The 26,595-nt window shown below is 50.0% G+C and overlaps 1 protein-coding gene across 1 annotated transcript in view; it reads right to left on the bottom strand.

Annotated features, from left to right (window-relative positions):
- DCUN1D5 (defective in cullin neddylation 1 domain containing 5) overlaps window positions 1-26,595 on the bottom strand; it is a 57,699-nt gene that overhangs the window by 15,176 nt on the left and 15,928 nt on the right. Inside the window, exons 2-6 of the mRNA XM_075334665.1 lie at window positions 20,765-20,883; window positions 20,575-20,663; window positions 11,323-11,393; window positions 10,275-10,366; window positions 8,754-8,862 (exon numbers count right to left, since the gene is read on the bottom strand). Of these exons, the coding sequence (XP_075190780.1) occupies window positions 8,754-8,862; window positions 10,275-10,366; window positions 11,323-11,393; window positions 20,575-20,663; window positions 20,765-20,835 (432 nt within the window). The 5' untranslated portion in view covers window positions 20,836-20,883. The remainder of the gene's footprint in view (window positions 1-8,753; window positions 8,863-10,274; window positions 10,367-11,322; window positions 11,394-20,574; window positions 20,664-20,764; window positions 20,884-26,595) is intronic.

Raw genomic sequence — 26,595 nt, 5'->3', positions numbered from 1 at the left:
ATGAGACAAGCTAGGAAGTCAACTTCTGCTAAGATCTACCACAGAACGTGGAAGATTTTCTTAACCTGGTGCTCTGCTCAGGGAGTGTCTCCCTGGCCATTTGCATTGCCCACTTTTCTATCTTTCCTGCAATCAGGGTTGGAAAAGGGCTTGTCGCTCGGCTCCCTTAAAGGGCAAGTCTCGGCACTATCCGTGTTTTTTCAGAAGCGTCTAGCACGTCTTCCTAAGGTGCGCACGTTCCTGCAGGGGGTCTGTCATATTGTGCCCCCGTACAAGCGGCCGTTGGATCCATGGGATCTGAACAGGGTACTAGTGGCTCTCCAGAAGCCGCCCTTCGAGCCTCTCAAAGAAGTTTCTTTTTCTCGCCTGTCACAGAAAGTGGCGTTTCTTGTTGCGATCACATCGCTTCGGCGAGTGTCTGAGCTGGCTGCTCTGTCATCCAAGGCTCCCTTCTTGGTGTTCCACCAGGACAAGGTTGTGCTGCGCCCCATTCCGGAGTTTCTCCCTAAGGTCGTATCCTCGTTTCATCTTAATCAGGATATATCATTGCCTTCCTTTTATCCTCATCCGGTTCACCGGTATGAAAGGGACTTGCGTTTGCTAGATCTGGTGAGAGCACTCAGGATCTACATTTCCCGCACGGCGCCCATGCGCCGTTCCGATGCACTTTTTGTCCTTGTCGCCGGTCCGCGCAAGGGGTTGCAGGCTTCTAAAGCCACCTTGGCTCGATGGATCAAAGAACCAATTATAGAGGCCTACCGTTCTGCTGGGCTTCCGGTTCCTTCAGGGCTAAAAGCCCACTCAACCAGAGCCGTAGGTGCGTCCTGGGCATTACGGCACCAGGCTTCGGCTCAACAGGTGTGTCAGGCGGCTACCTGGTCGAGTCTGCACACGTTCACCAAGCATTATCAGGTGCATACCTATGCTTCGGCGGATGCCAGCTTAGGTAGAAGAGTCCTGCAGGCGGCAGTGACATCCCCGTAGGGGGGGGCTGTTTTGCAGCTCTAACAAGAGGTATTTCTTTACCCACCCAGGGACAGCTTTTGGACGTCCCAATCGTCTGGGTCTCCCAATAGAGCGCTGAAGAAGAAGGGAATTTTGTTACTTACCGTAAATTCCTTTTCTTCTAGCTCTTATTGGGAGACCCAGCACCCGCCCTGTTGTCCTTCGGGATTGTTTTTGCTGTTTGCGGGTACACATGTTGTTCATGTTGAACGGTTTTTCAGTTCTCCGATGTTACTCGGAGTTAATTTGTTTAAACCAGTTGTTGGCTTCCTCCTTCTTGCTTTGGCACTAAAACTGGAGTACCCGTGATACCACGGGGGGGTATAGCCAGAGAGGGAGGGGCCTTGCACTTTTAGTGTAGTGCTTTGTGTGGCCTCCAGAGGGCAGTAGCTATACCCCAATCGTCTGGGTCTCCCAATAAGAGCTAGAAGAAAAGGAATTTACGGTAAGTAACAAAATTCCCTTCTTTTCCCCACTAACAAATGGAAAATACTGGGTTTTTGAAAGAAGAGCGTGTCAATTCTTTCAGCACTACTGCACCGTTAAAAGCAATGGGAAAGTACAAAAATGCAACCACAGCCCATCTCAGTCAGCCTCACAGTTTCAGTGCACAGTGCAGGAAGGACGTCTGTCTCACAGATGCTCTATATGCAGCCCATCATAGGACACTGCTAGATGGAAGTTGCCATCTTTAAAATCCAGACAAGAGTGCACTAGATAAAGCATACCCTTTTGCTAAATAAAAAAAAAAAAGAAGGGAATTTTGTTTACTTACCGTAAATTCCTTTTCTTCTAGCTCCAATTGGGAGACCCAGACAGTGGGTGTATAGCTACTGCCTCTGGAGGCCGCACAAAGAACTACACTTAAAAGTGTAAGGCCCCTCCCCTTCTGGCTATACACCCTCCCGTAGGAGTACGGATTCCTCAGTTTTAGTACCAAAGCAAGAAGGAGGAAAGCCAATAACAGTTTCAAAAACAAATTCAATCCGATAACAAGATCGGAGAACTTAAGAAACAACATGAACAACATGTGCACCCGAAAAACGAAACCCTAAGAACAAATAGGGCGGGTGCTGGGTCTCCCAATTGGAGCTAGAAGAAAAGGAATTTACGGTAAGTAAACAAAATTCCCTTCTTCTTTTTCGCTCCTAATTGGGAGACCCAGACAGTGGGACGTCCAAAAGCAGTCCCTGGGTGGGTAAAAAGATACCACATGAACGGGCTGTCAGACAGCCTCTTCCTACAGGTGGGCCACCGCCGCCTGAAGGACCTGTCTACCTAGGCTGGCATCTGCCGAAGCGTAGGTATGCACTTGATAGTGTTTGGTAAACGTGTGCAGACTCGACCAGGTAGCCGCCTGGCACACTTGCTGAGCCGTAGCCTGATGCCGCAATGCCCAGGACGCACCCACGGCTCTGGTAGAATGGGCCTTCAGTCCAGATGGAATCGGAAGCCCAGCAGAACGGTATGTGTGAAGAATTGGTTCCTTGATCCACCGCGCCAGGGTGGATTTGGAAGCTTGCGATCCCTTATGCTGACCAGCGACTAGGACAAAGAGCGCATCAGAACGGCGTAGAGACGCCGTGCGAGAAATGTAAATCCTGAGTGCTCTCACCAGGTCCAACAGATGTAAACCCTTTTCAAATTGGTGAACTGGATGCGGACACAAAGATGGCAAAGTGATATCCTGATTGAGATGAAAGGAAGAAACCACCTTGGGAGAAAACTCTGGAATTGGACGCAGTACTACCTTGTCTTGGTGAAACACCAGGAAGGGAGATTTGCAAGATAACGCCGCTAGCTCGGACACTCTTCGAAGAGACGTGACCGCCACAAGAAAAACTACCTTTTGTGAAAGCCGAGAAAGGGAAACCTCTTTCAAAGGCTCGAAAGGCGGCTTCTGGAGAGCAATGAGAACCTTGTTCAGATCCCAGGGTTCCAATGGCCGTCTGTAAGGAGGAACGATATGACAAACTCCTTGGAGAAACGTGCGTACTTTAGAAAGCCGTGCCAAGCGCTTCTGAAAGAATACGGATAGCGCGGAGACTTGACCCTTAAGAGAGCTAAGCGACAAACCCTTTTCCAACCCAGACTGCAGGAAGGAAAGAAAAATTGGCAATGCAAATGGCCAGGGAGAAAACCCTTGAGCCAAGCACCACGCTAAGAATATCTTCCACGTCCTGTGATAGATCTTAGCTGAGGATGGTTTTCTAGCCTGTCTCATTGTGGCAACAACTTCATGAGATAAACCTGAGGCCGCTAGGATCCAGGACTCAATGGCCACACAGTCAGGTTCAGGGCCGCAGAATTCAGATGGAAAAACGGCCCTTGAGACAGCAAATCTGGACGGTCTGGTAGTGTCCACGGTTGGCCTACCGTGAGATGCCACAGATCCGGGTACCACGACCTTCTTGGCCAATCTGGAGCGACGAGTATGGCTCGATGGCAGTCGGACCTGATTTTCCGGAGAACTCTGGGTAACAATGCTAGAGGTGGGAACACATAGGGGAGTCGGAATTGCGACCAATCCTGAACCAAGGCGTCTGCCGCCAGTGCTCGGTGATCGTGAGACCGTGCCATGAAAACTGGGACCTTGTTGTTGTGCCGTGACGCCATCAGATCGACGTCCGGCGTCCCCCAGCGGCAACAGATCTGCTGAAACACGTCCGGGTGAAGGGACCATTCTCCTGCGTCCATGCCCTGGCGACTGAGAAAGTCTGCTTCCCAGTTTTCCACGCCTGGGATGTGAACTGCGGATATGGTGGACGCTCTGCTTTCCACCCACGTCAAAATCCGCTGGACTTCTTGAAAAGCTTGGCGACTGCGTGTTCCCCCTTGGTGGTTGATGTACGCCACCGCCGTGGAATTGTCCGACTGAATCCGAATCTGCTTGCCTTCCAGCCATTGTTGGAAGGCTCGCAGGGCAAGATAGATTGCTCTGATTTCCAGAACATTGATCTGCAGGGTGGACTCTTCCTGAGTCCACGTCCCCTGAGCCCTGTGGTGGAGAAACACCGCTCCCCACCCTGATAGGCTCGCATCCGTCGTGACCACTGCCCAGGACGGGGGAAGGAACGACTTTCCCTGTGACAATGAGGTGGGGAGAAGCCACCAACGCAGAGAGTCCTTGGCAGTCTGAGAGAGGGAGACAGTCCTGTCGAGGGACGTCGATTTCCCATCCCATTGGCGTAGAATGTCCCATTGTAGAGGGCGCAGATGAAACTGCGCGAACGGGACTGCCTCCATTGCTGCTACCATCTTTCCTAGGAAATGCATGAGGCGCCTCAGTGAGTGCGACTGGCTCTGAAGGAGAGATTGCACTCCAGTCCGTAGCGAGCACTGCTTGTCCAGTGGAAGCTTCACTATCGCTGAGAGAGTATGAAACTCCATGCCAAGATAAGTCAGAGATTGGGTCGGGGTTAGATGAGACTTTGGAAAGTTGATAATCCACCCGAAACTCTGGAGAGTGTCTAGTGCCACCTTCAGACTGTGCTGGCATGCCTCTTGAGAGGGTGCCTTTATAAGCAGGTCGTCTAGATACGGGATGACCGAGTGACCCTGCGAGTGCAGAACAGCTACTACTGCTGCCATGACTTTGGTGAAGACCCGGGGGGCTGTTGCCAGACCGAAAGGTAACGCTACGAACTGCAGGTGTTCGTCGTGTATGACGAAGCGTAGGAAACGCTGATGCTCTGGTGCAATCGGCACGTGGAGATACGCATCTTTGATATCTATTGATGCTAGAAAATCTCCTTGAGACATTGAGGCTATGACGGAGCGTAGGGATTCCATCCGGAACCTCCTGACTTTTACGTGTCTGTTGAGCAACTTTAGATCCAGGACGGGTCGATACGATCCGTCCTTTTTTGGGACCACAAACAGATTGGAGTAAAAACCGTGACCTTGTTCCTGAAGAGGGACGGAGGTCACCACTCCTTCCGCCTTTAGAGCGGCCACCGCCTGCAACAGAGCATCGGCTCGGTCTGGTGGTGGAGAAGTTCTGAAGAAACGAGTTGGCGGACGAGAACTGAACTCTATCCTGTACCCGTGAGACAGAATATCCCTCACCCAACGGTCTTTGACGCGTGACAGCCAAATGTCGCCAAAGTGGGAAAGCCTCCCACCGACCGCGGGTGTGGGAATCGGAGACCGCAAGTCAGGAGGACGCCGTCTTGGCAACGGTTCCTCCGGCTGTCCTTTTTGGGCGTGACTGAGACCTCCAAGAATCTGAGCGTCTCTGGTCTTTTTGAGTCTTTTTTGACGAGGCGAACTGGGACCTGCCCGGTCCTCGAAAGGACCGATAACCAGACTGACCCTTCCTCTGTTGGGGTTTGTTTTGTCTGTGTTGCGGTAAGGATGAGTCCTTACCCTTGGAGTGTTTGATGATTTCATCCAAACGCTCTCCAAACAATCGGTCACGAGAAAAAGGCAAATTGGTTAAGCACTTCTTGGAATGAGAATCTGCTTTCCAATGTCTCAACCACAGGGCCCTACGCAAAACAACGGAGTTGGCTGACGCCACTGCCGTGCGGCTTGTAGCGTCAAGAACAGCATTAATCGCGTACGACGCGAATGCCGCCATTTGCGAGGTCAAAGGTGCTACCTGCGGGGCAAATGCACGTGTGACTGAGTCGACTTGCGCAAGCCCGGCTGAGATAGCTTGGAGTGCCCATACGGCCGCAAAAGATGGCGCTAATGACGCTCCAATCGCTTCATAGATGGATTTCAGCCAGAGCTCCATCTGCCTGTCAGTGGCATCTTTAAGTGCCGCTCCATCTTCAACTGCAACCAAGGATCTAGCTGCAAGCCTGGAAATTGGAGGATCCACTTTTGGACACTGGGTCCAACCCTTGACCACCTCAGGGGGAAAAGGATAGCGTGTATCTTTAAGCCGTTTAGAAAAACGCCTTTCAGGATAAGCGTGGGGTTTCTGGATTGCGTCTCTAAAGTCAGCGTGGTCCAGAAAAGTGCTTAATGTACGCTTAGGGTATCTGAAATGGATTCTCTCGTGCTGCGAAGCTGACTCCTCTACAAGAGGAGCTGGTGGGGAAATATTTAACATCTTATTGATGTTAAATATAAGATCATTAACTATGGCGTCACCATCTGGTGTATCTAGATTGAGAGCGGTCCCAGGATCAGAATCTTGATCAGTTACGTCCGCCTCATCACCCATAGATTCATCTCGCTGGGATCCTGACCATTGAGATGAATGTGAAGGCCCGTCATAGCGAGCCCGCTTAGGCTGCCCGGGGCCATCGTCCGAGTCAGAGTCTTCACCCTGAGGTGTATGTGCCCGTCCCGGAGCTTGGAGGTAACTCAGCTGAGGGGGACCAGGGGGCAATGATTGCACAGTGTCCGTGGCCTGAAGTACAGGCCTAGCTCGCAATGTGTCAAGAATTTGTGACATAGTGAGAGACATTCTGTCAGCAAAAGCTGCAAACTCAGTTCCTGTCACCTGGACAGCATTCACAGGTGGTACACCCTGGGTCACGTCCAGCAGAGGTCCCGACTGTGCAAGCGCCGCAGGGGCCGAGCACTGCACACAATGGGGGTCCGTGGAGCCTGCCGGTAGAAAAGTCCCACATGCGGTGCAGGAAGCATATAATGTCTGTGCCTTGGCACCCTTGCGTTTTACGGACGACATGCTGCTGGCTCTCTGCAATGTGAGAGAGTCTATAGCCAAAGGGCGACCAGCGCTATGCAATACAAAGTATTTGTAGAAACAAAATACTAAGAATACTACTGGCACAAGAGGGGGTGAGCCCTGAGGGCTGCTTACCGCCCGCTGAATAGCGGGTAAGAGGCGCAGAATTCCTTGTCTGGGTCTCCCCGGCTCCCCTCTGCAGCTCAGCGTGTCAGCAGGAATGGCTGCCGGCGTCTGTGGAGAGGGGCGGTCCGTGGGAGTTCCTAAACAAAAGTGCGGGAAACAGTGTCCCCTCTGTGCCGATTGTGAGGGCTGGAGTATGTAAAAACGACTCCAGCCCTCGGCGCTGATGCACTGACCAGCGTCCCGCCCCTCTCCTGACTGGCAGGTCTGGGGGCGGGAACGAACGGAAGCAGGCCGCAAAAGCCGGGGACTCGAGTTATCAGCGCGGCCGCCGTAAAAGCGCGGCCCGCGCTGAAGTCCCCGGCGCACCACAAGTGCCAGCCGCGCCGCAGTCCCAGCGGCCGGCGCGACCGATTCCCAGAAGTGTGCCTGCTTCAGCGAAGCTGAATGAGGCCATGGCACAAGCGCCGCAGCGCTGATGTCCCCGGCGCACTACAACACCCAGCATGCTGCGGTGTGAGCGCCAAATGCACGGGGACACAGAGTACCTTGAGGAAGCAGGGCCATGTCCCTGATGTACTCCGCTCCATCCAGCATCTTCTCCAGGGGCTGTAGATGGAGCACGGTCTCAGTGCCTGGAGACCAGTAAATCCCACTTCACCCAGAGCCCTGTAAAAAGGGATGGGGAAGGAATCAGCATGTGGGCTCCTGCCGCCATACCCGCAATGGGTACCTCAACCTTACAAACACCTCCGACATACAGTGGGGTGAGAAGGGAGCATGCTGGGAGCCCTGTATGGGCCCTCTTTTCTTCCATCCGACATAGTCAGCAGCTGCTGCTGACTAAAAACAATGGAGCTATGCGTGCGTGTCTGACCTCCTGCGCACAAAGCTAAAACTGAGGAATCCGTACTCCTACGGGAGGGTGTATAGCCAGAAGGGGAGGGGCCTTACACTTTTAAGTGTAGTTCTTTGTGCGGCCTCCAGAGGCAGTAGCTATACACCCACTGCCTGGGTCTCCCAATTAGGAGCGAAAAAGAAAAAAAGGTAGAAAACCAGTTTAATTTTTAAATATACTTTGTTTATCAGATTTCTCGGAGAACCCCCATTAGTGTCCTCATCGGACATCCTACAGCTCAAATGGATTCTTACGGGAGATCTACTTAGGCTTGAGTTTAATCAATTACAGTGATGTAAGATGCACATGGTTCTTAAAAAACACAGTGGATCTGTAGAGGTCATGCTAAGCTTACTGTGATCAGGAGATTTTCAGCAACATCTGGCATAAATTATAATAAGGTATTTTTTGGGGGGTGTGAGGGTCATTAGACACAGAGGCAGACACAGAGGCAGACACAGAGGCAGACACAGAGGCAGACACAGAGGCAGACACAGAGGCAGACACAGAGGCAGACACAGAGAGACACAGAGACAGACACAGAGACAGACACAGAGACAGACACAGAGACAGACACAGAGACAGACACAGAGACAGACACAGAGACAGACACAGAGACAGACACAGAGACAGACACAGAGACAGACACAGAGACAGACACAGAGACAGACACAGAGACAGACACAGAGACAGACACAGAGACAGACACAGAGACAGACACAGAGACAGACACAGAGACAGACACAGAGACAGACACAGAGACAGACACAGAGACAGACACAGAGACAGACACAGAGACAGACACAGAGACAGACACAGAGACAGAGACAGACACAGAGACAGACACAGAGAGACATTATATTATATCAGTGCCAAGGTGTGCATTTTTATGCTGATAAAGTGAGGTAAAGCTTTTGATGAATGGAATAACAGACAAGGGGGTAAGTATCAGAAACTGCTACTTCTGAACTTATCAGAGTCGCCCTGTGGAGATACCCTTTAAATGACACAACCATATCAAATATGACGTCATCGCTCTGAGGCTCGGCCCTACGGACAAGGGACGGTGCATGGACTTACCCTAGCAAAATCAAAAGCATATCTGTAAATATTCTTAAAGGCAGTGTTCTCGTTCAGTTGAGCGCGTAGATAATCAAATTTACCCTGTAACTTCTCTGTGCAGTCACATCTGAAAAAGAACCACGAGAAGAAGAGTTATCAGGACATGGGCACAGAAGATTATTAGTCGGCACGCTCGGCTCATTCGTCACCCGTCTACTGATATTATCCTGTAAAGGCTACGGCCACCTTTTAAATAAATATATTTTTTGGGGGGGGGCTCGTTTGCCTCTGAAATACAAAATTAACCATTTCAAGACTAGGCGATTTATTTATTTTAAATGTGGCAGCCTATATCACATTATATCAAAATTTAGCCATTGTTTTATGCATTGAACATATCGTTTTCTGAGCCAATGATGCCACCTTGTGGTCATCTTTGGTAATATATTTTTATATTATGATATTTTTTTGCCTTACATCGGCCTCCTTCCTCCTAATTTTTAATTGTTGAGATTATTTTATGAATAAAATATTTGTAGATTTATTGTTGGATTTATTATTTAGTTATGAGAAAAACTTTATTTTGTAGGATACTGTAATATATAGTGTACAGGATGATTTCCTATGAACCTGGATGTCTGGACTCCCCCCTCTGGCAGAATAGCCCCTCCATCATCTTAGCTATTCTACTGCAGGGGATCTGCTACTATCCTGACAACCAGCCCCTATGTCTGGCCTCCACAGGAACACCAAACATCCATTAGGGGCTTCAGCAGGTCCCAAACTATGACTGCACCCATCAGCATGATGTGACCGTGCTGCAGGAGGCCAATGGCGGCCCGTTGAGTGAGCAGCAAAGTTTTAAAATGGTATCTAAATGGTTAAACAGCAGCGATCTGAGCAAGTTTCAGTCACTGCTGTTCTAGGCAGATGTAAGCTGTATAACACAGATAGCATCTGCCCTGTATGGCAACTAAAACTTGTTAAGCAGAAAAATCAACCTTCTAAGTAGTCTTGATTAAAAACTTCCAACCAGGTTTCAGGTGTGACCCAAAGGAAAGGCTTCATAGGAATATATAAAGCTTCAGTTCAGTTAGGAGACCTGAGCAATGATGTTCATATATAGACTGAAACATGGACGTTCTAGATTCAGCTCAAGTCCCAGCACAAATCCATAACAGCAGCAAAGAAAGGTGCCAGAGACATCTGTAAGATGGAGAGGGAGAGTTCTACATAATAGATCAGCGCGTGGAGAGGGAAGAAAGCATCCAAGTCTTCATAGAGGGCAGATTATATGATTTGAAGAAAAACAAAGAGCAAAGAAGTGCAGAGAAGAGGCCGCCCTGACACTGAGTGAGTGAAGACCGCAGCACTCAGGATTAATGAGGAATTGGGTCACCAAATGTACAATGAGAAGCTTCATTTTACATAAACGCTAGGGCAAAAAAAAAAATACATAATCACGCCTATAAATCAGGAAATTTAAGGACAAACTTATCTCCCGGCTTTAAGAATTCTTCCAATTTTCATTTAACTTACTGTAAAGATGTCATTCCTTTTAACCATTCCTCCTTTGTGAAAAAGCCCATGTTTTCTGCTTCTAGTTTCCAAGCCAGAACTAACATAATTATCTGGACAAGATGACAGTAAAGAAAATATTACACAAGGGGTATAAAAAAAAAAAAAATTAATCTTTGCAAATCTCAGTCCAGATTTCTGTATATTGAGTTGTAAAGTAATGCAATGGGGCATTCTGTGTATAATATATATATATATATATATATATATACACACACACATATACTGTGGATTTAGTTTTGCAAAAGTTCCAAGAAATGCTTTGAGTGCAGTTTTTTTTAGTTACACTGAGGAAATCATCCAGCCCTGATGTAAAAGCTGTTATAGTATCTGCCATTACTACCTCTTGTGGTAGTGTATTCCACAGTCTGACTGCTCTAACTGTAAAGAACCCTTTCCTATTTAGCTGTCGGAATCGCTTTTCTTCCACTCGCAGTGAGTGCCCCCTGGTCCTTAGTATTGTCTTTGGAAGGAATAAGTCATGTGCCAGTCCTTTATATTGACCACACATGTATTTATAGTTTCCCTACAGACATTTTCAGGTAATAACTTTTTCATACAATCTTGCTGGCTGCCAAATATAATAGCAGTTATAAATTAAATTTGCAGACTCTATTGCATAAGAATCAATTCACATCATTTTATGCTTTCATGTCTTTCTTGGTGCATGCTCTGAGCAGAATCAGTCTCCTTCCCCCTCTGGCAGCAGAGCTATACTACTGCAGAGTATCTGCTACTATCCTGACAACCAGATAGAAAGATTTCTATTGGCTGCCCTGCGGGGCACAGAGGATCACTATCCGGAACCTCTGCTGTGTAGAGGGTGAGTAAGCGCGTGCATGAGAGATTACTATCCCGTGGAAATCAAGAATGAAACGCCCTATTAAATTACTCCAAGCAAAGATCGTAAATTGCAAGGAATGGATGAAAGTGTAAATGTGAAAGTATAGAACAGATCTTCACTTACCAACTCTGTAACACTCCATTAGTATGGATACACACTACTTACATTTTCTGGTTCAACCCCAATGTCTTCACAGAATTTTTCCATTGCTTCTGGACCAACAATCTCATCTGGACCTGTTCATGTGAAGGAAACAAAAATTAAAACATTTTTGTACACAAGACTCATAGAAAATAAAGATGAGCCCATCTTAAATCAAAGTGTCGAAATCTGAACACTAAAAAAAAAAAAAAAAGTGGTGCTAGGTGGAAAAATGCACACACCAACAATACAGGGGCAGCACACCTCTCCATGAAGTGTATATACAGTATATGTTACAGGCAATGTATGAAAACCCGGCATTCTATAGAATACCTGGGCAATGTATACAATCCCTGTCATTTTTGAGGCAAGGTATGAAATATCTGAGTTGTTCTATACTTTTCCTAGGCATTACATAAAATGTCTAGGTATTGTAAAGAATGACAAGAACTGCTCAGGCAAAGTCTGATATAATGCCCAGATTGGAAAAGTCTTTAGTAACAAACAGTGAAAAAAATAATGAAAGAAGAAATCCTAAATGAACAACAGGATATCTTTACTGGGAAAAAAAAAAAAAAGTGTCATTCCTGACTATAAAGGCCACTTTACACGCACAGATATCGCTAGCGTGCGTACACACCCCCGTCAGTTGTGCGTCACGGGCAAATCGCTGCCTGTGGCGCACAACATCGCTCGGACCCGACACACTACTTACCTGCATAGCGACGTCGCTGTGACCGGCGAACCGCCTCCTTTCTAAGGGGGCGGTCAGTGCGGCGTCACTAAGCGCCCGCCCAATAGAAGCGGAGGGGCGGAGATGAGCGGGACGAACATGTCGCCCACCTCCTTCCTTCCCCATTGCCGGCGGACGCAGGTAAGGTGATGTTCCTCGTTCCTGCGATGTGTGCTGCCGCAGGAACGACGAACAACATCGTACCTGCAACAGCAACGATATTTGGGAACTGGACAGCGTGTCAACAAGCAACGATTAGGTGAGTATTTTTGATCGTTAGCAATTGCTCGTACGTGTCACACGCTATGACATCGCTAACGAGAACGGATGTGCGTCACGAATTCCGTGATCCCAACGACATTGCATTAGCGATGTCGTTGCGTGTAAAGTGGCCTTTAGTCTTTAGTAACAAACAGTCAAAAAACATAAAAGAAGAAATGCAAAGTGAACAACAGATATCTTTACTGGGAAAAAAAAAAAAAAAAAAGAGAATCAGAAGTGTCATTCCTGACTATTTGTTGCAGCACAGGAGGCTAGAATGGCATTTTGAATTGCACTTCATTTTTTCTTTGACACAAAGGCATTTGTTAGTTTGGCACTTAGTCTTGCACATACACCTCAAAAATCCTTGGCCACTTCCTGTGGACTGAGCAGTAGCAGCAGATCGAAGAGGTATTTTGTGGTCAGGAACATCTTGAACATTGAGCAAGCCCTTTTGAGAAACACTGAATTGTGATCTTGCATAGAGTTAGTTCAATAATCTTCGCTCTGTTCCGAGTCGGTAAAAGCCGTCTTCTGTCACAGCCATAACAACTGCTAGCGGATTTCACGGATTACCGCGTCCCTGGTCTACGTTGGGGATAGGAACCCGTACAGTGTCCCCCAAAGATGCAGGAGGACATTTTTTTGTTAGTGTTTATTTTCTGCTCTGTCCTCCTGCTTTTGGACGGAGCACCCCTGTAGTATTCTACACTCCGCCTTTTTGTCATTCAGGTATTCTATAGAATGACTATGACTATGTATGAACATCTGATGTATTTCATACTTTGATGGCCCATGTTCAGCATTTTATACATTGCCTTGGTATTCTATAGAATGTCTGTTTTTACACATTGCCGTTAACACACACATATACATATACATACATATATATATATATATATATATATATATATTTGCCTTATTCTGTCTGTCTTGCTCCAAAATTGTGTCCCGCCACATGTCCTTACGGTGACAAACAGCGGATTGGCTGCTGGCCTCGCCATGTCCCCGCCCCCCTGCACGGATTGGCCGCTCGCCTTGCCTTGGCTCCTCCCCCCGCACGGATTGGCCGCTCGCCTCGCGTCGGCCCCCCCTCGCACGGATTGGCCATGTTGTTACGGTGACAAACAGCGGATTGGCCGCTGGGCTCGCCATGGCCCCGCCCCCCGCACGGATTGGGCGCTCGCCTCGGCTCCTCCCACCCGCACAGATTGGCCGCTCTCCTCGCCCAGGCTCCGCCCCCCCGCACGGATTGGCCGATCGCCCAGGCTCCGCCTCCCACACGAGGTGAGCGCATCAAGGTCCTGCGGCGGAACACACACACCACACACACACCACACCCTCACAACAGCCCGTGATATCGCTTGCTTCTCGGCGGCGATACTGTGTAGTGATCTTCCAGGACCTGCCGGAGGATCACATGGCCGGAAGCATGTGGTATCTCCAGATGCTGTGATTGTGTCAGCGCGTGTATGCGATCGGATGTGTGTGAGGGTATGCGATCGGATGTGTGTGAGGGTATGCGATCGGATGTGTGTGAGGGTATGCGATCGGATGTGTGTGAGGGTATGCGATCGGATGTGTGTGAGGGTATGCGATCGGATGTGTGTGAGGGTATGCGATCGGATGTGTGTGAGGGTATGCGATCGGATGTGTGTGAGGGTATGCGATCGGATGTGTGTGAGGTGTGAGGTAGCGTGGTCGGCCAGGCGGCAGAAGACACGGGATCCAGGCACCAAAGGTCACAGCACACGGTTTATTGTCCATCAAAAGTCCAATACAGCAGAGTAGAGTCTCCTGCAGAGACTCAGGGAGTTGTGCTCACTCCCTCACACACTAGACAACCACACCCATCCTCCTATTTCCTTTTTAACCCTTCCTTTCGGCCTGTAGGAAAAAACAGGATTTAACCCTAGGGTGGAGTTGCTAACTATACATGGAGGGAGCACAACCGGGGCGAGACGTTCCGGCCGTCGTGGACCAGCCCGGTCACAGTCTCACATACCCCCCCCTCAGTTCAAGCGTGCGGAGTTGAACTCCCGCCATCAAACACGGGCCGCGGGACAATGCATCAGCGTTGCCCTGCAACCGACCGGCCCGGTGCTCAACCGTAAAACAGAAGTTCTGCAGAGAAAGGAACCACCGGGTAACCCGGGCATTCCGTTCCTTGGCAGACCTCATCCAGACCAGCGGGGAGTGATCAGTCACCAAGCGAAACCGCCGTCCCAGCAGGTAATAGCGTAGGGACTCCAAGGCCCACTTGATCGCCAGGCACTCCTTCTCCACTACGCTATAATTCCGCTCGGGAGGGGTGAGCTTCCTACTCAAGAAAGTGACGGGGTGTTCCTCCCCCTGAACCACCTGAGACAGCACTGCCCCCAGGCCGACCTCAGAGGCGTCAGTCTGTACTATGAACTCCTTCCGGAAATCGAGGTTGACCAGAACGGGCTGTCCGCACAGGACCCCCTTCAGGGCCTGGAAGGAGTCCTCGGCTTGCAAAGTCCAGCGCACCATGACGGACTTCTTGCCTTTGAGAAGGTCCGTCAAGGGGGCCGATAGACACGCAAAATCCTGCACAAACCTCCTGTAGTACCCCACAATACCCAGGAAAGCCCTAACCTGCTTCGTGGTCAGGGGTCTAGGCCACTTCTGGATCGCCTCAACCTTGTTTATTTGGGGCTTAATCACTCCTTGGCCTATCACGTAGCCCAAGTAGCGGGCTTCCGTGAGCCCCAACGCACATTTCTTGGGATTGGCTGTCAAACCGGCTGTTCGGAGCGCGTTCACCACCGCTTGTACCTGTTCCAAGTGGGTCTGCCACTCGGAGCTGTAAATAATGATGTCATCCAGGTACGCTGATGCATACGCCTGGTGGGGTTCCAGCACCAAGTCCATCAACCTCTGGAACGTGGCTGGAGCGCCGTGTAAGCCAAAAGGCAAGACAACATAGTGGAAGAGACCCTCCGGCGTAACAAAAGCGGTTTTCTCCTTGGCGGACTCCGTCAGTGGTACCTGCCAGTACCCCTTGGTCAGGTCGAGCGTGGTGAAATATCGCGCCTGTCCCAGCCTATCAATCAGCTCATCCACCCGGGGCATGGGGTAGAGATCAAACTTGGATATTTCGTTCAATCTCCTAAAGTCATTGCAGAACCTTAAGGAGCCATCGGGTTTTGGTATTAGGACAATGGGGCTAGCCCATTCACTCAGGGATTTTTCGATGACCCCTAGTCGTAGCATTGTCTTCACTTCCTCCGATATGGCTTGTCTTCGAGCCTCCGGTACCCGGTATGACTTCAGGCGTACCTTCAGGTGAGGCTCGGTGACAATGTCATGTCGTATCAGACTTGTCCTACCAGGCAGCTCGGAGAAGACATCGGGGTTCTGCTGAACCAGCCGTCTGGCCTCTCGCCTCTGATGCTTGGTGAGGGCTTCTCCAATCCTTACTTCCGGTTCGTCCTCTCCGGAGGTCGCTGAGGCCGGGGTTGAACGACCCGAAGAGGAGGGAGATGGGGAAAAAATCAACCATCAGGCTTTCCCGTTCCTGCCAAGGTTTTAACAGGTTGACATGGTATATTTGTTCAGGTTCCCGCCTACCGGGCTGCAATACCTTATAGTTGACCACCCCGACTCTTTCCTTTATCTCGTAGGGGCCTTGCCACTGAGCCAGGAATTTACTCTCCGCCGTGGGGATTAATACCAACACCCGATCCCCGGGTTTAAAGGTCCGCACGGTGGCTTGTCTATTGTAGCGGCCGCTTTGTGCGGCCTGAGCCTCCTGTAAATGCTCCTTCACAATTGGCATGACCGCGCTTATGCGGTTCTGCATTCCTAAAATGTGTTCAATCACACTTTTATGGGGGGTGGGCTCCTGCTCCCATGTTTCCTTTGCCAGGTCCAACAATCCCCGGGGATGTCGCCCGTATAACAACTCAAAAGGCGAAAACCCCGTGGATGCCTGTGGTACCTCTCGGACGGCAAACATCAAATAGGGAAGCATCATATCCCAGTCTTTCCCGTCTTTGGAGATCACCCTTTTGAGCATGGTTTTCAGGGTTTTATTGAAACGCTCCACTAAACCGTCCGTTTGAGGATGATACACGGATGTACGCAACTGCTTGATCTGGAGTAGCCGGCATAGCTCTTTGGTCACTTTAGACATGAATGGGGTCCCCTGATCCGTAAGGATCTCCTTGGGCAACCCCACCCGGCAGAACACAGCAAACAACTCCCGAGCTATAAGCTTGGCTGCAGTATGTCTGAGAGGTATCGCCTCTGGATAACGGGTGGCATAGTCAACGATCACTAGGATGTGTTGGTGCCCTCGAGCAGACTTTACGAGGGGCCCCACCAGATCCATCCCTATCCGTTCAAAAGGGACTTCTATAATGGGTAATGGTACCAACGGACTGCGAAAGTGGGCCAGGGGTGCGGTAAGCTGACACTCCGGGCAGGTTTCACAGTATCGTTTTACCTCCCCAAAGACCCCGGGCCAATAGAATCTCTGCAATATTCGCTCCTGCGTTTTCTTGACCCCTAGATGGCCACTCATCAGCTGTTTATGAGCCAAGTCGAGGACCCGCCGGCGATACGGCTGGGGCACCACCAACTGCTCTACCCCCACGCCCCGTATTTCATCTACCCGGTAGAGTAAATCCTGCTTAAGAGCGAAATGGGGGTACCTTACCTGGGCACCGGGCAGCTGTGCCACCCCGTCAACCACTGTCACCCGAGTCCGGGCATGTATTAATGTAGGGTCTTGGAGTTGGGCTGTCCCAAACGTATCCGGGGACGCCTCCAACTCCGGGATGGGCTCGACTATCTCAGCCTCTCCTGCCAATACCTCTAGGGGCGACCTATCGGGTTCACATTCTGTCCCTATCATGGGGACCCCTACGGCAGGCGTCCCGGATTCGGGATTGTCGGGCTCAGGTCCCGGACTGTCCAATACCTGAAGGGACTTAGGAGGCCCCTTCCATAGAGTCCAAAAACACGGCAGATCCCTTCCTAGGATCACATCATAGGGAAGAGAGTTCATAAGTCCCACCTCATGTTGCACCTGCCCCCAGGGTGCTGTGATGGTGACAACCCCCGTGGGATAGTCTCGGCGGTCCCCATGTATGCAAACCACCCCCACGGTACGTCCTGTGGCCTTTATTTTAGCCCTTAGGGTTGATCGCACAAGGGTCACTAAGCTTCCGGAATCCAACAAGCCTGTAACCGGACATCCATTCACCTGTATTTGGCACAAGTGGGGCTCAGTCTCCGGAGAGACACGGTCTGCGGTATAGACCGCCTGAGCATACATTGAACCCCGTCGGGTAACCCCACAATCCATGGGCTCCGTGGTGAGTGGACACTGAGCTTCCATATGTCCCACCCGCTGGCACCGCCAACATCTAATAGGGAAGGATACCCCCTTGCCGAGTTGTCGTTTAGGGTACATAGCCTTCCGGACCTCAGGGACGGCGGGCGCGGTCTCAGACGGGACGGTAGCGGACTCCTGCACCGGTGTCAGCGGAGGGTCCTTGGCCCGAGGCTTGGAGGAGCCGGACCGACGGGCGGCACGCAAAGTCTCAGTGTCCCGTATCAAGTCCTGCGTAGCCACATGCCGCTCCACCAGGCTCACTAATTGGTCCAGGGTATTTGGGTCGCCCTGTCCTACCCACCGTTGAATGGTGACGGGTAGAGTACGCACAAAACGATCCACCACTACCCTTTCTACCATTTGCACAGGGCTCAGAGTGTCAGGCTGCAGCCACTTCTTTACCAGATGCAACAAGTCATAGGCCTGGGAGCGTACGGGTTTGGCTTCCTCATAGAACCACTGATTTACCCGCTGAGCCCGTACATAGGTATTCACCCCCAACCGAGCAAGTATTTCAGCTTTATGGGTCGCATAGTCTATGGCGTCCTCGGTACAGAGGTCCAGGTACGCTTTTTGGGGCTCCCCCGTTAGATAGGGCGACAATACCTCAGCCCACTGGGGGGGGGGTCGGCAGCTTTTCCCGCTCGGCCATCCGCTCAAACACCGCCAGGAACGCTTCCACATCATCCCCCGGGGTCATCTTTTGCAACGCTTGTCTCACCGTTTTCCGGACGCTGCCGTCGTCACCCGGTCCCGGGATTGTTGCTGCCGGTCCGGAACGGATCGACTTGGCCAGGAGAACCATCTGTTCTTGGTGCCTTTGTTCCTGCAATTGCAAGGCTTGCTGCTGACGATCCGCCGCCCGGAGCAGGTGTGCATTGGTCTGTTGCTGCTGTGCGTTAGCTTGTTGCAGCTGTGCATTAGCTTGTTGCTGCTGTGCGTTAGCCTGAGCCAGCTGCTTTAGTATGTCCTCCATGGCGTCGCCGGGTTTAGGCTGTAGTATAGCCGCTTGAATCCAGGACATGTGTTACCGGGTCACCAGGAATGGAAGCTATATCTCACCGGCTGGGGTGCCCGCATTCTCCACCATATGTGAGGTAGCGTGGTCGGCTGCGCGGCAGAAGACACAGGATCCAGGCACCAAAGGTCACAGCACACGGTTTATTGTCCATCAAAAGTCCAATACAGCAGAGTAGAGTCTCCTGCAGAGACTCAGGGAGTTGTGCTCACTCCCTCACACACTAGACAACCACACCCATCCTCCTATTTCCTTTTTAACCCTTCCTTTCGGCCTGTAGGAAAAAACAGGATTTAACCCTAGGGTGGAGTTGCTATCTATACATGGAGGGAGCACAACCGGGGCGAGACGTACCGGCCGTCGTGGACCAGCCCGGTCACAGTCTCACAGAGGGTATGCGATCCGATGTGTGTGAGTGTGTGTGAGTGTGTGTGATCGGATCCGTGAGTGTCGGCAGAGGAGCACGGCGTGCAGCACAGAAGTTAGGTGTGTGTGTGAGTGTATGCGATCAGATGTGTGCGTGTTTAATGTCTGATGTGTGACTGTGGAGCACGATGGGGAGTGCGCAGCATGGGGGATGGAGCACAATGGGGAGTGGGGATGGAGCACGATGGGGGGTGCGCAGCATGGGGGATGGAGCATGATGGGGGGTGCACATCTCCCCCCAAAACACACACACACACACACACACACACCACACACACACTGGGAACCACAAACACTGCCCTACACAGACACCCACACAACGCCGCACACACACAGCACCCAACACACAAACACCGCGGCACACACAAATATACGCACATACCGCACAACACACACATTGCACAAAACATACCTCCCCCCAAAACACACCACACACAAACCGCGCAACACACATACACAATGATACAGACACACAGCGCTCTACAAACAACGCAACACACAAACAACACCGCTCTCACCCCCCGCCACACCCAGACAACACCCAGAACATGTACAGCGCCCTACACAAACACTTGCTAACTACAGACAACAACCTCTATCTATCATATATATATATATATATATATATATATATATATATATATAACAAAAATCATACATTAACTACACAATACGTAGATTCTAGAATATCCAATGCGTAGAATTGGGCCACCAATTCATATATATATATATATATATATATATATATATATATATATATATATATATATATATATATATATATATATATATATATATAATTGGTGGCCCAATTCTACGCATTGGATATTCTAGAATCTACGTATTGTGTAGTTAATGTATGATTTTTGTTATATATATATATATATATATATATATATATATATATATATATATGAGCATTACTGTACTGTATTGATCATAATGGCTCAAATGATACATTTTCCCACTCTGTAAAGACACTTATTATTCACTGAATCATCTAAAGGTGTTAATTGGACCAAAATCGGAGTCTACTCTGATCCCTAAAGGTCCAGTCACACATGACGAGATCGTGAACGAGATCACTACTACGTCACAGTTCCCGGATCGCTGCTGAAATCGTATGTGAGGTGTCACAAACACCGACTTTAGGAAAGAGCATGCGACCCGTATAACGATCTTGTAAATCGTCGGGACCCTGTCACACAACAGCTGTGGTAACAATTCCGATCTCGAATCACTCATCTAGGTCGTTAACGAAATCGTTAGCTAGGTGTCAAACATACAGATCCATCCTCCCCAGCAGGACTCCCAACGAGCCAAAAATGGCCCAGGCTGTTGAGCATCGACCAACAGCTCCAGGGCCAGCGCTATAATAGCACAGCAGGGTGTGGGAACAACCCGATCCTGGAGACAGAGCGATGGCCACACTGGAGGGAAAGGAGCTAAAGAGCCAGCTTGTACCATACTGACCTGCATACTCGTAAAACCACGCCAGGCACTTCTTGCTAGAGAACAGATCTTCACTTATTACTCTATTTGGTGTCTGTGTCCTGCAATAACTGAGAAAAAAGGTAAAAAAAATAAATAAATAAAAAAATAAACTTCCAGTCACATCCATGAAGCTGCGGTCGGAGTACAGCTCTGGTGGATTTGAACGTACCTAGATATTCTACATTTCTTCACGTTCACTTCTTCAGCAGAGGAGGATTTTCTCTTTTTCTTTACAGGCATATTTCCACAAGGCGATGAATGAAGTATAATGAAATACTGTCAGGACGGCTGCAAAAAAAAAAAATATATAATAATAATAATAATAATAATAATAATAATAATATTATTATTAATAATAATAATAAAAGGCTATATTAAAGGCTAAAGTAAATATAAAACGTCTACACGCCCATTACAAAATATCAAAAAAACCTTTAGATGAAAATCCTTGAGGATTCAATAAAGGAAATGATGATGTAACCAATATTAAAATTAATATTTTTATTCAATGAATAAAATAAATATCCATTACAAATCCATATAAATACAAATACAAGGCAGGGAAAAAGTCCCATAAGTTATAGCAGCGGTTTACCGGGAAGATAAAGTGCTTAGTGCAAAGACCACTGTTATTTGAATAAATATCTATTTATCATATATAACAAAGTGCACAGTGCAGAATAAAATATCCAAGTGATATGGTATATATGAAAAAGATTATGGTATAATAATCCTGTATAATAAAAATTGTAAATGTATACTAATTTGCAAGGGAAATTATACCTTCAAAGTGATCTGTAAATAATCCAAAAGTATGCCGCTATGCCCCGATGCGCGTTTCAGCGATCTTTTCCTCAGGGGGTGCTATAGGGGAGTGAGGTTAATGACCCATTTATACCCTGTTTAGTTTAAAATTACCGCCCATAATTGTGATCATGTGTGTTTACTTGTATGATCACAATTATGGGTGGTTATTTCACTTTCCAGCATGACAATGAGATGAACAAAACAATGGCTTCACCAGAAGTACATCACGGCTTTGGAGTGGCCCAGACCTCAAGATCTATGGGTGTCCAGAAGGGGGTGTTGTATACAAAAGATGTACTCACAACCTGACAACTGTGGAGTACTGCAAGGAAAGAAGGGAATTTTGTTTACTTACCGTAAATTCCTTTTCTTCTAGCTCCAATTGGGAGACCCAGACAATTGGGTGTATGGCTTCTGCCTCCGGAGGCCGCACAAAGTATTACACTTAAAAGTGTAAAGCCCCTCCCCTTCTGCCTATACACCCCCCGTGCCTCACGGGCTCCTCAGTTTTGGTGCAAAAGCAAGAAGGAGGAAAAGTTATAAATTGGTTTAAAGTGAATTCAATCCGAAGAAATTTCGGAGAACTGAAACCATTGAACATGAACAACATGTGTACACAAAGAACAACAGCCCGAAGGGAACAGGGGCGGGTGCTGGGTCTCCCAATTGGAGCTAGAAGAAAAGGAATTTACGGTAAGTAAACAAAATTCCCTTCTTTTGTCGCTCCATTGGGAGACCCAGACAATTGGGACGTCCAAAAGCAGTCCCTGGGTGGGTAAAGTAAAACCTCGAAATAGAGCCGTAAAACGGCCCCTTCCTACAGGTGGGCAACCGCCGCCTGAAGGACCTGCCTTCCTAGGCTGGCATCTGCCGAAGCATAGGTATGCACCTGATAGTGTTTCGTGAAAGTGTGCAGGCTCGACCAGGTAGCTGCCTGACACACCTGCTGAGCCGTAGCCTGGTGCCTCAATGCCCAGGACGCACCCACGGCTCTGGTAGAATGGGCCCTTAGCCCTGAGGGAACCGCAAGCCCAGAAGATCGGTAGGCTTCGAGAATAGGTTCCTTGATCCACCGAGCCAGGGTTGATTTGGAAGCCTGTGACCCTTTACGCTGGCCAGCGACAAGGACAAAGAGTGCATCCGAGCGGCGCAGGGGCGCCGTACGAGAAATGTAGAGTCTGAGTGCTCTCACCAGATCTAACAAGTGCAAATCCCTTTCACATTGGTGAACTGGATGAGGACAAAAAGAGGGTAAGGAGATATCCTGATTGAGATGAAAGGGGGATACCACCTTAGGAAGAAATTCCGGAACCGGACGCAGAACCACCTTGTCCTGGTGAAACACCAGGAAAGGGGCTTTGCATGACAGCGCTGCTAGCTCAGACACTCTCCGAAGTGATGTGACTGCTACTAGGAAGGCCACTTTCTGCGAAAGGCGTGAGAGAGGAATATCCCTCATTGGCTCGAAAGGTGGTTTCTGAAGAGCCATCAGCACCCTGTTCAGATCCCAGGGTTCTAACGGCCACTTGTAAGGAGGGACTATGTGACAAACCCCCTGCAGGAACGTGCGGACCTGTGGAAGTCTGGTTAGGCGCTTCTGAAAGAACACAGAGAGCGCTGAGACTTGTCCCTTAAGGGAGCCGAGCGACAAACCTTTTTCTAATCCGGATTGAAGGAAGGAAAGAAAAGTGGGCAAGGCAAATGGCCAGGGAGAAAAACCCTGATCAGAGCACCAAGATAAGAATATCCTCCACGTCCTGTGGTAGATCTTGGCGGACGTTGGTTTCCTAGCCTGTCTCATAGTGGCAATGACCTCTTGAGATAACCCTGAAGACGCTAGGATCCAGGACTCAATGGCCACACAGTCAGGTTGAGGGCCGCAGAATTCAGATGGAAAAACGGACCTTGAGACAGCAAGTCTGGTCGGTCTGGTAGTGCCCACGGTTGGCCCACCGTGAGATGCCACAGATCCGGGTACCACGACCTCCTCGGCCAGTCTGGAGCGACGAGGATGGCGCGGCGGCAGTCGGACCTGATCTTGCGTAACACTCTGGGCAACAGTGCCAGAGGAGGAAACACATAAGGGAGTTGAAACTGCGACCAATCCTGAACTAAAGCGTCTGCCGCCAGAGCTCTGTGATCTTGAGACCGTGCCATGAATGTCGGGACCTTGTGGTTGTGCCGGGACGCCATTAGGTCGACGTCCGGCATCCCCCAGCGGCAACAGATCTCCTGAAACACGTCCGGGTGAAGGGACCATTCCCCTGCGTCCATGCCCTGGCAACTGAGAAAGTCTGCTTCCCAGTTTTCTACGCCCGGGATGTGAACTGCGGATATGGTGGAGGCTGTGGCTTCCACCCATAGCAGAATCCGCCGGACTTCCTGGAAGGCTTGCCGACTGCGTGTTCCGCCTTGGTGGTTGATGTAAGCCACCGCTGTGGAGTTGTCCGACTGAATCCGGATCTGCCTGCCCTCCAGCCACGGCTGGAACGCCTTTAGGGCAAGATACACTGCCCTTATCTCCAGAACATTGATCTGAAGGGAGGACTCTGGCTGAGTCCAAGTACCCTGAGCCCTGTGGTGGAGAAAGACCGCTACCCACCCTGACAGGCTCGCGTCCGTCGTGACCACAGCCCAGGATGGGGGCAGGAAGGATTTCCCCCTCGACAGAGAAGTGGGAAGAAGCCACCACTGAAGGGAAGCCTTGGCTGCCCGAGACAGGGAGACGTTCCTGTCGAGGGACGTCGACTTCCTGTCCCATTTGCGGAGAATGTCCCATTGAAGTGGACGCAGATGAAACTGCGCAAAAGGAACTGCCTCCATTGCTGCTACCATCTTCCCTAGGAAGTGCATGAGGCGCCGCAAGGGGTGTGACTGGCCTTGAAGGAGAGATTGCACCCCTGTCTGCAGTGAACGCTGTTTGTCCAGCGGAAGTTTCACTATCGCTGAGAGAGTATGAAACTCCATGCCAAGATATGTCAGTGATTGGGCCGGTGTCAGATTTGACTTCGGAAAATTGATGATCCATCCGAAACTCTGGAGTCTCTAGAGCAATGCTCAGGCTGTGTTGGCATGCCACTTGAGAGGGTGCCTTGACAAGCAGATCGTCTAAGTAAGGGATCACAGAGTGTCCCTGAGAGTGCAGAACTGCTACTACTGTTGCCATGACCTTGGTGAAGACCCGTGGCTCTGTCGCCAAGCCGAAAGGCAGTGCCACGAACTGAAGGTGTTCGTCCCCTATGGCGAAACGCAGGAAGCGCTGATGCTCTGGAGCAATCGGTACGTGGAGATAAGCATCTTTGATGTCGATTGATGCTAGAAAATCTCCTTGGGACATTGAGGCGATGACGGAGCGGAGCGATTCCATCCGGAACCGCCTGGTTTTTACATGTTTGTTGAGCAGTTTTAGGTCCAGAACAGGACGGAAGGATCCGTCCTTTTTCGGCACCACAAACAAGTTGGAGTAAAAACCTTGACCCTGTTGCTGAAAAGGAACAGGGATCACCACTCCTTCTGCCTTCAGAGTGCACACCGCCTGAAGAAGAGCATCGGCTCGCTCGGGGGGCGGCGATGTTCTGAAGAACAGAGTCGGAGGACGAGAGTTGAACTCTATCCTGTAACCGTGAGACAGAATGTCTCTCACCCAACGGTCTTTTACCTGTGGCAGCCAGGCGTCGCAAAAGCGGGAAAGCCTGCCACCGACCGAGGATGCGGTTTGGGGAGGCCGAAAGTCATGAGGAGGCCGCTTTGGGAGCGGTTCCCCCGGCGGTCTTTTTAGGACGTGACTTAGACCGCCATGAATCGGAGTTCCTCTGATCCTTCTGAGGCCTTTTGGACGAGGAGAATTGAGACCTGCCCGCGGACCGAAAGGACCGAAACCTCGATTGTACCTTCCGTGGTTGAGGTCTGTTTGGTTTGGACTGGGGTAAGGATGAATCCTTTCCCTTGGATTGTTTAATGATTTCGTCCAATCGCTCACCAAACAGACGGTCGCCAGAAAATGGCAAACCGGTTAAGAACTTTTTGGAAGCAGTCTGCCTTCCATTCACGTAGCCACATGGCCCTGCGGACTGCCACCGAATTGGCGGATGCTACCGCCGTACGGCTCGCAGAGTCCAGGACAGCATTAATGGCGTAGGACGCAAACGCCGACGCCTGAGAGGTTAAGGACACCACTTGCGGAGAAGACGTACGTGTGACTGCATTAATCTGTGCATGACAAGCTGAGATAGCTTGGAGTGCCCATACGGCTGCGAATGCTGGAGCAAAAGACGCGCCGATAGCTTCATAGATGGATTTCAACCAGAGCTCCATCTGTCTGTCAGTGGCATCTTTGAGTGAAGCCCCATCTTCCACTGCAACTATGGATCTAGCCGCCAGTCTGGAAACTGGAGGATCCACCTTGGGACACTGAGCCCAGCCCTTGACAACGTCAGGGGGGGAAGGGATAACGTGTATCCGTAAGGCGCTTGGAAAAACGCTTATCTGGACAAGCTCGGTGTTTCTGGACTGCCTCTCTGAAGTCAGAGTGATCCAGAAACGTACTCAATGTACGCTTGGGAAACCTGAAACGGAATTTCTCCTGCTGAGAAGCTGACTCCTCAATTGGAGGAGCTGGTGGAGAAATATCCAACACCTGATTGATGGTCGCTATAAGGTCATTCACTATGGCGTCACCTTCAGGTGTATCTAGGTTGAGAGCGGCATCAGGATCAGAATCCTGATCTGCTACCTCCCCTTCATCATCCAGAGAGTCCTCCTGCTGAGACTCCGAACAGTGTGATGAGGTCGAGGGAATTTCCCAGCGAGCCCGTTTAGGCGGCCTGGGACTGCGGTCCGTGTCAGAGACCTCACCCTGGGACCTATGGGTCACCCCAGGAGCACTTTGCTGCTCCAACTGAGGGGGGCCTGGGGTCAATGATTCAACAGTGCCCGTGGCCTGAGTCACCGGTCTGGACTGTAAGGCTTCTAGTATCTTAGCAGACCATTTATCCATACTCTCAGACAGTTTGTCAGCAAACACTGCAAACTCCGTCCCTGTCACCTGGACAGTGGTAGCAGGTGGTTCCACCTGGGCCACCAGTAGCAGAGGCTCCGGCTGAGTAAGTGCCACAGGGGCCGAGCATTGCACACAATGAGGATCGGTGGAACCTGCCGGTAGTATAGCCGCACATGAGGTACAGGTTGCAAAGT

This window comes from Anomaloglossus baeobatrachus, chromosome 2 (genome assembly GCF_048569485.1).
Source record: "Anomaloglossus baeobatrachus isolate aAnoBae1 chromosome 2, aAnoBae1.hap1, whole genome shotgun sequence".
Lineage (NCBI taxonomy): Eukaryota > Metazoa > Chordata > Amphibia > Anura > Aromobatidae > Anomaloglossus > Anomaloglossus baeobatrachus.
The sequence above is the reverse complement of the archived record's forward strand: the minus strand, read 5'-3'. Positions and strand labels throughout refer to the sequence as shown.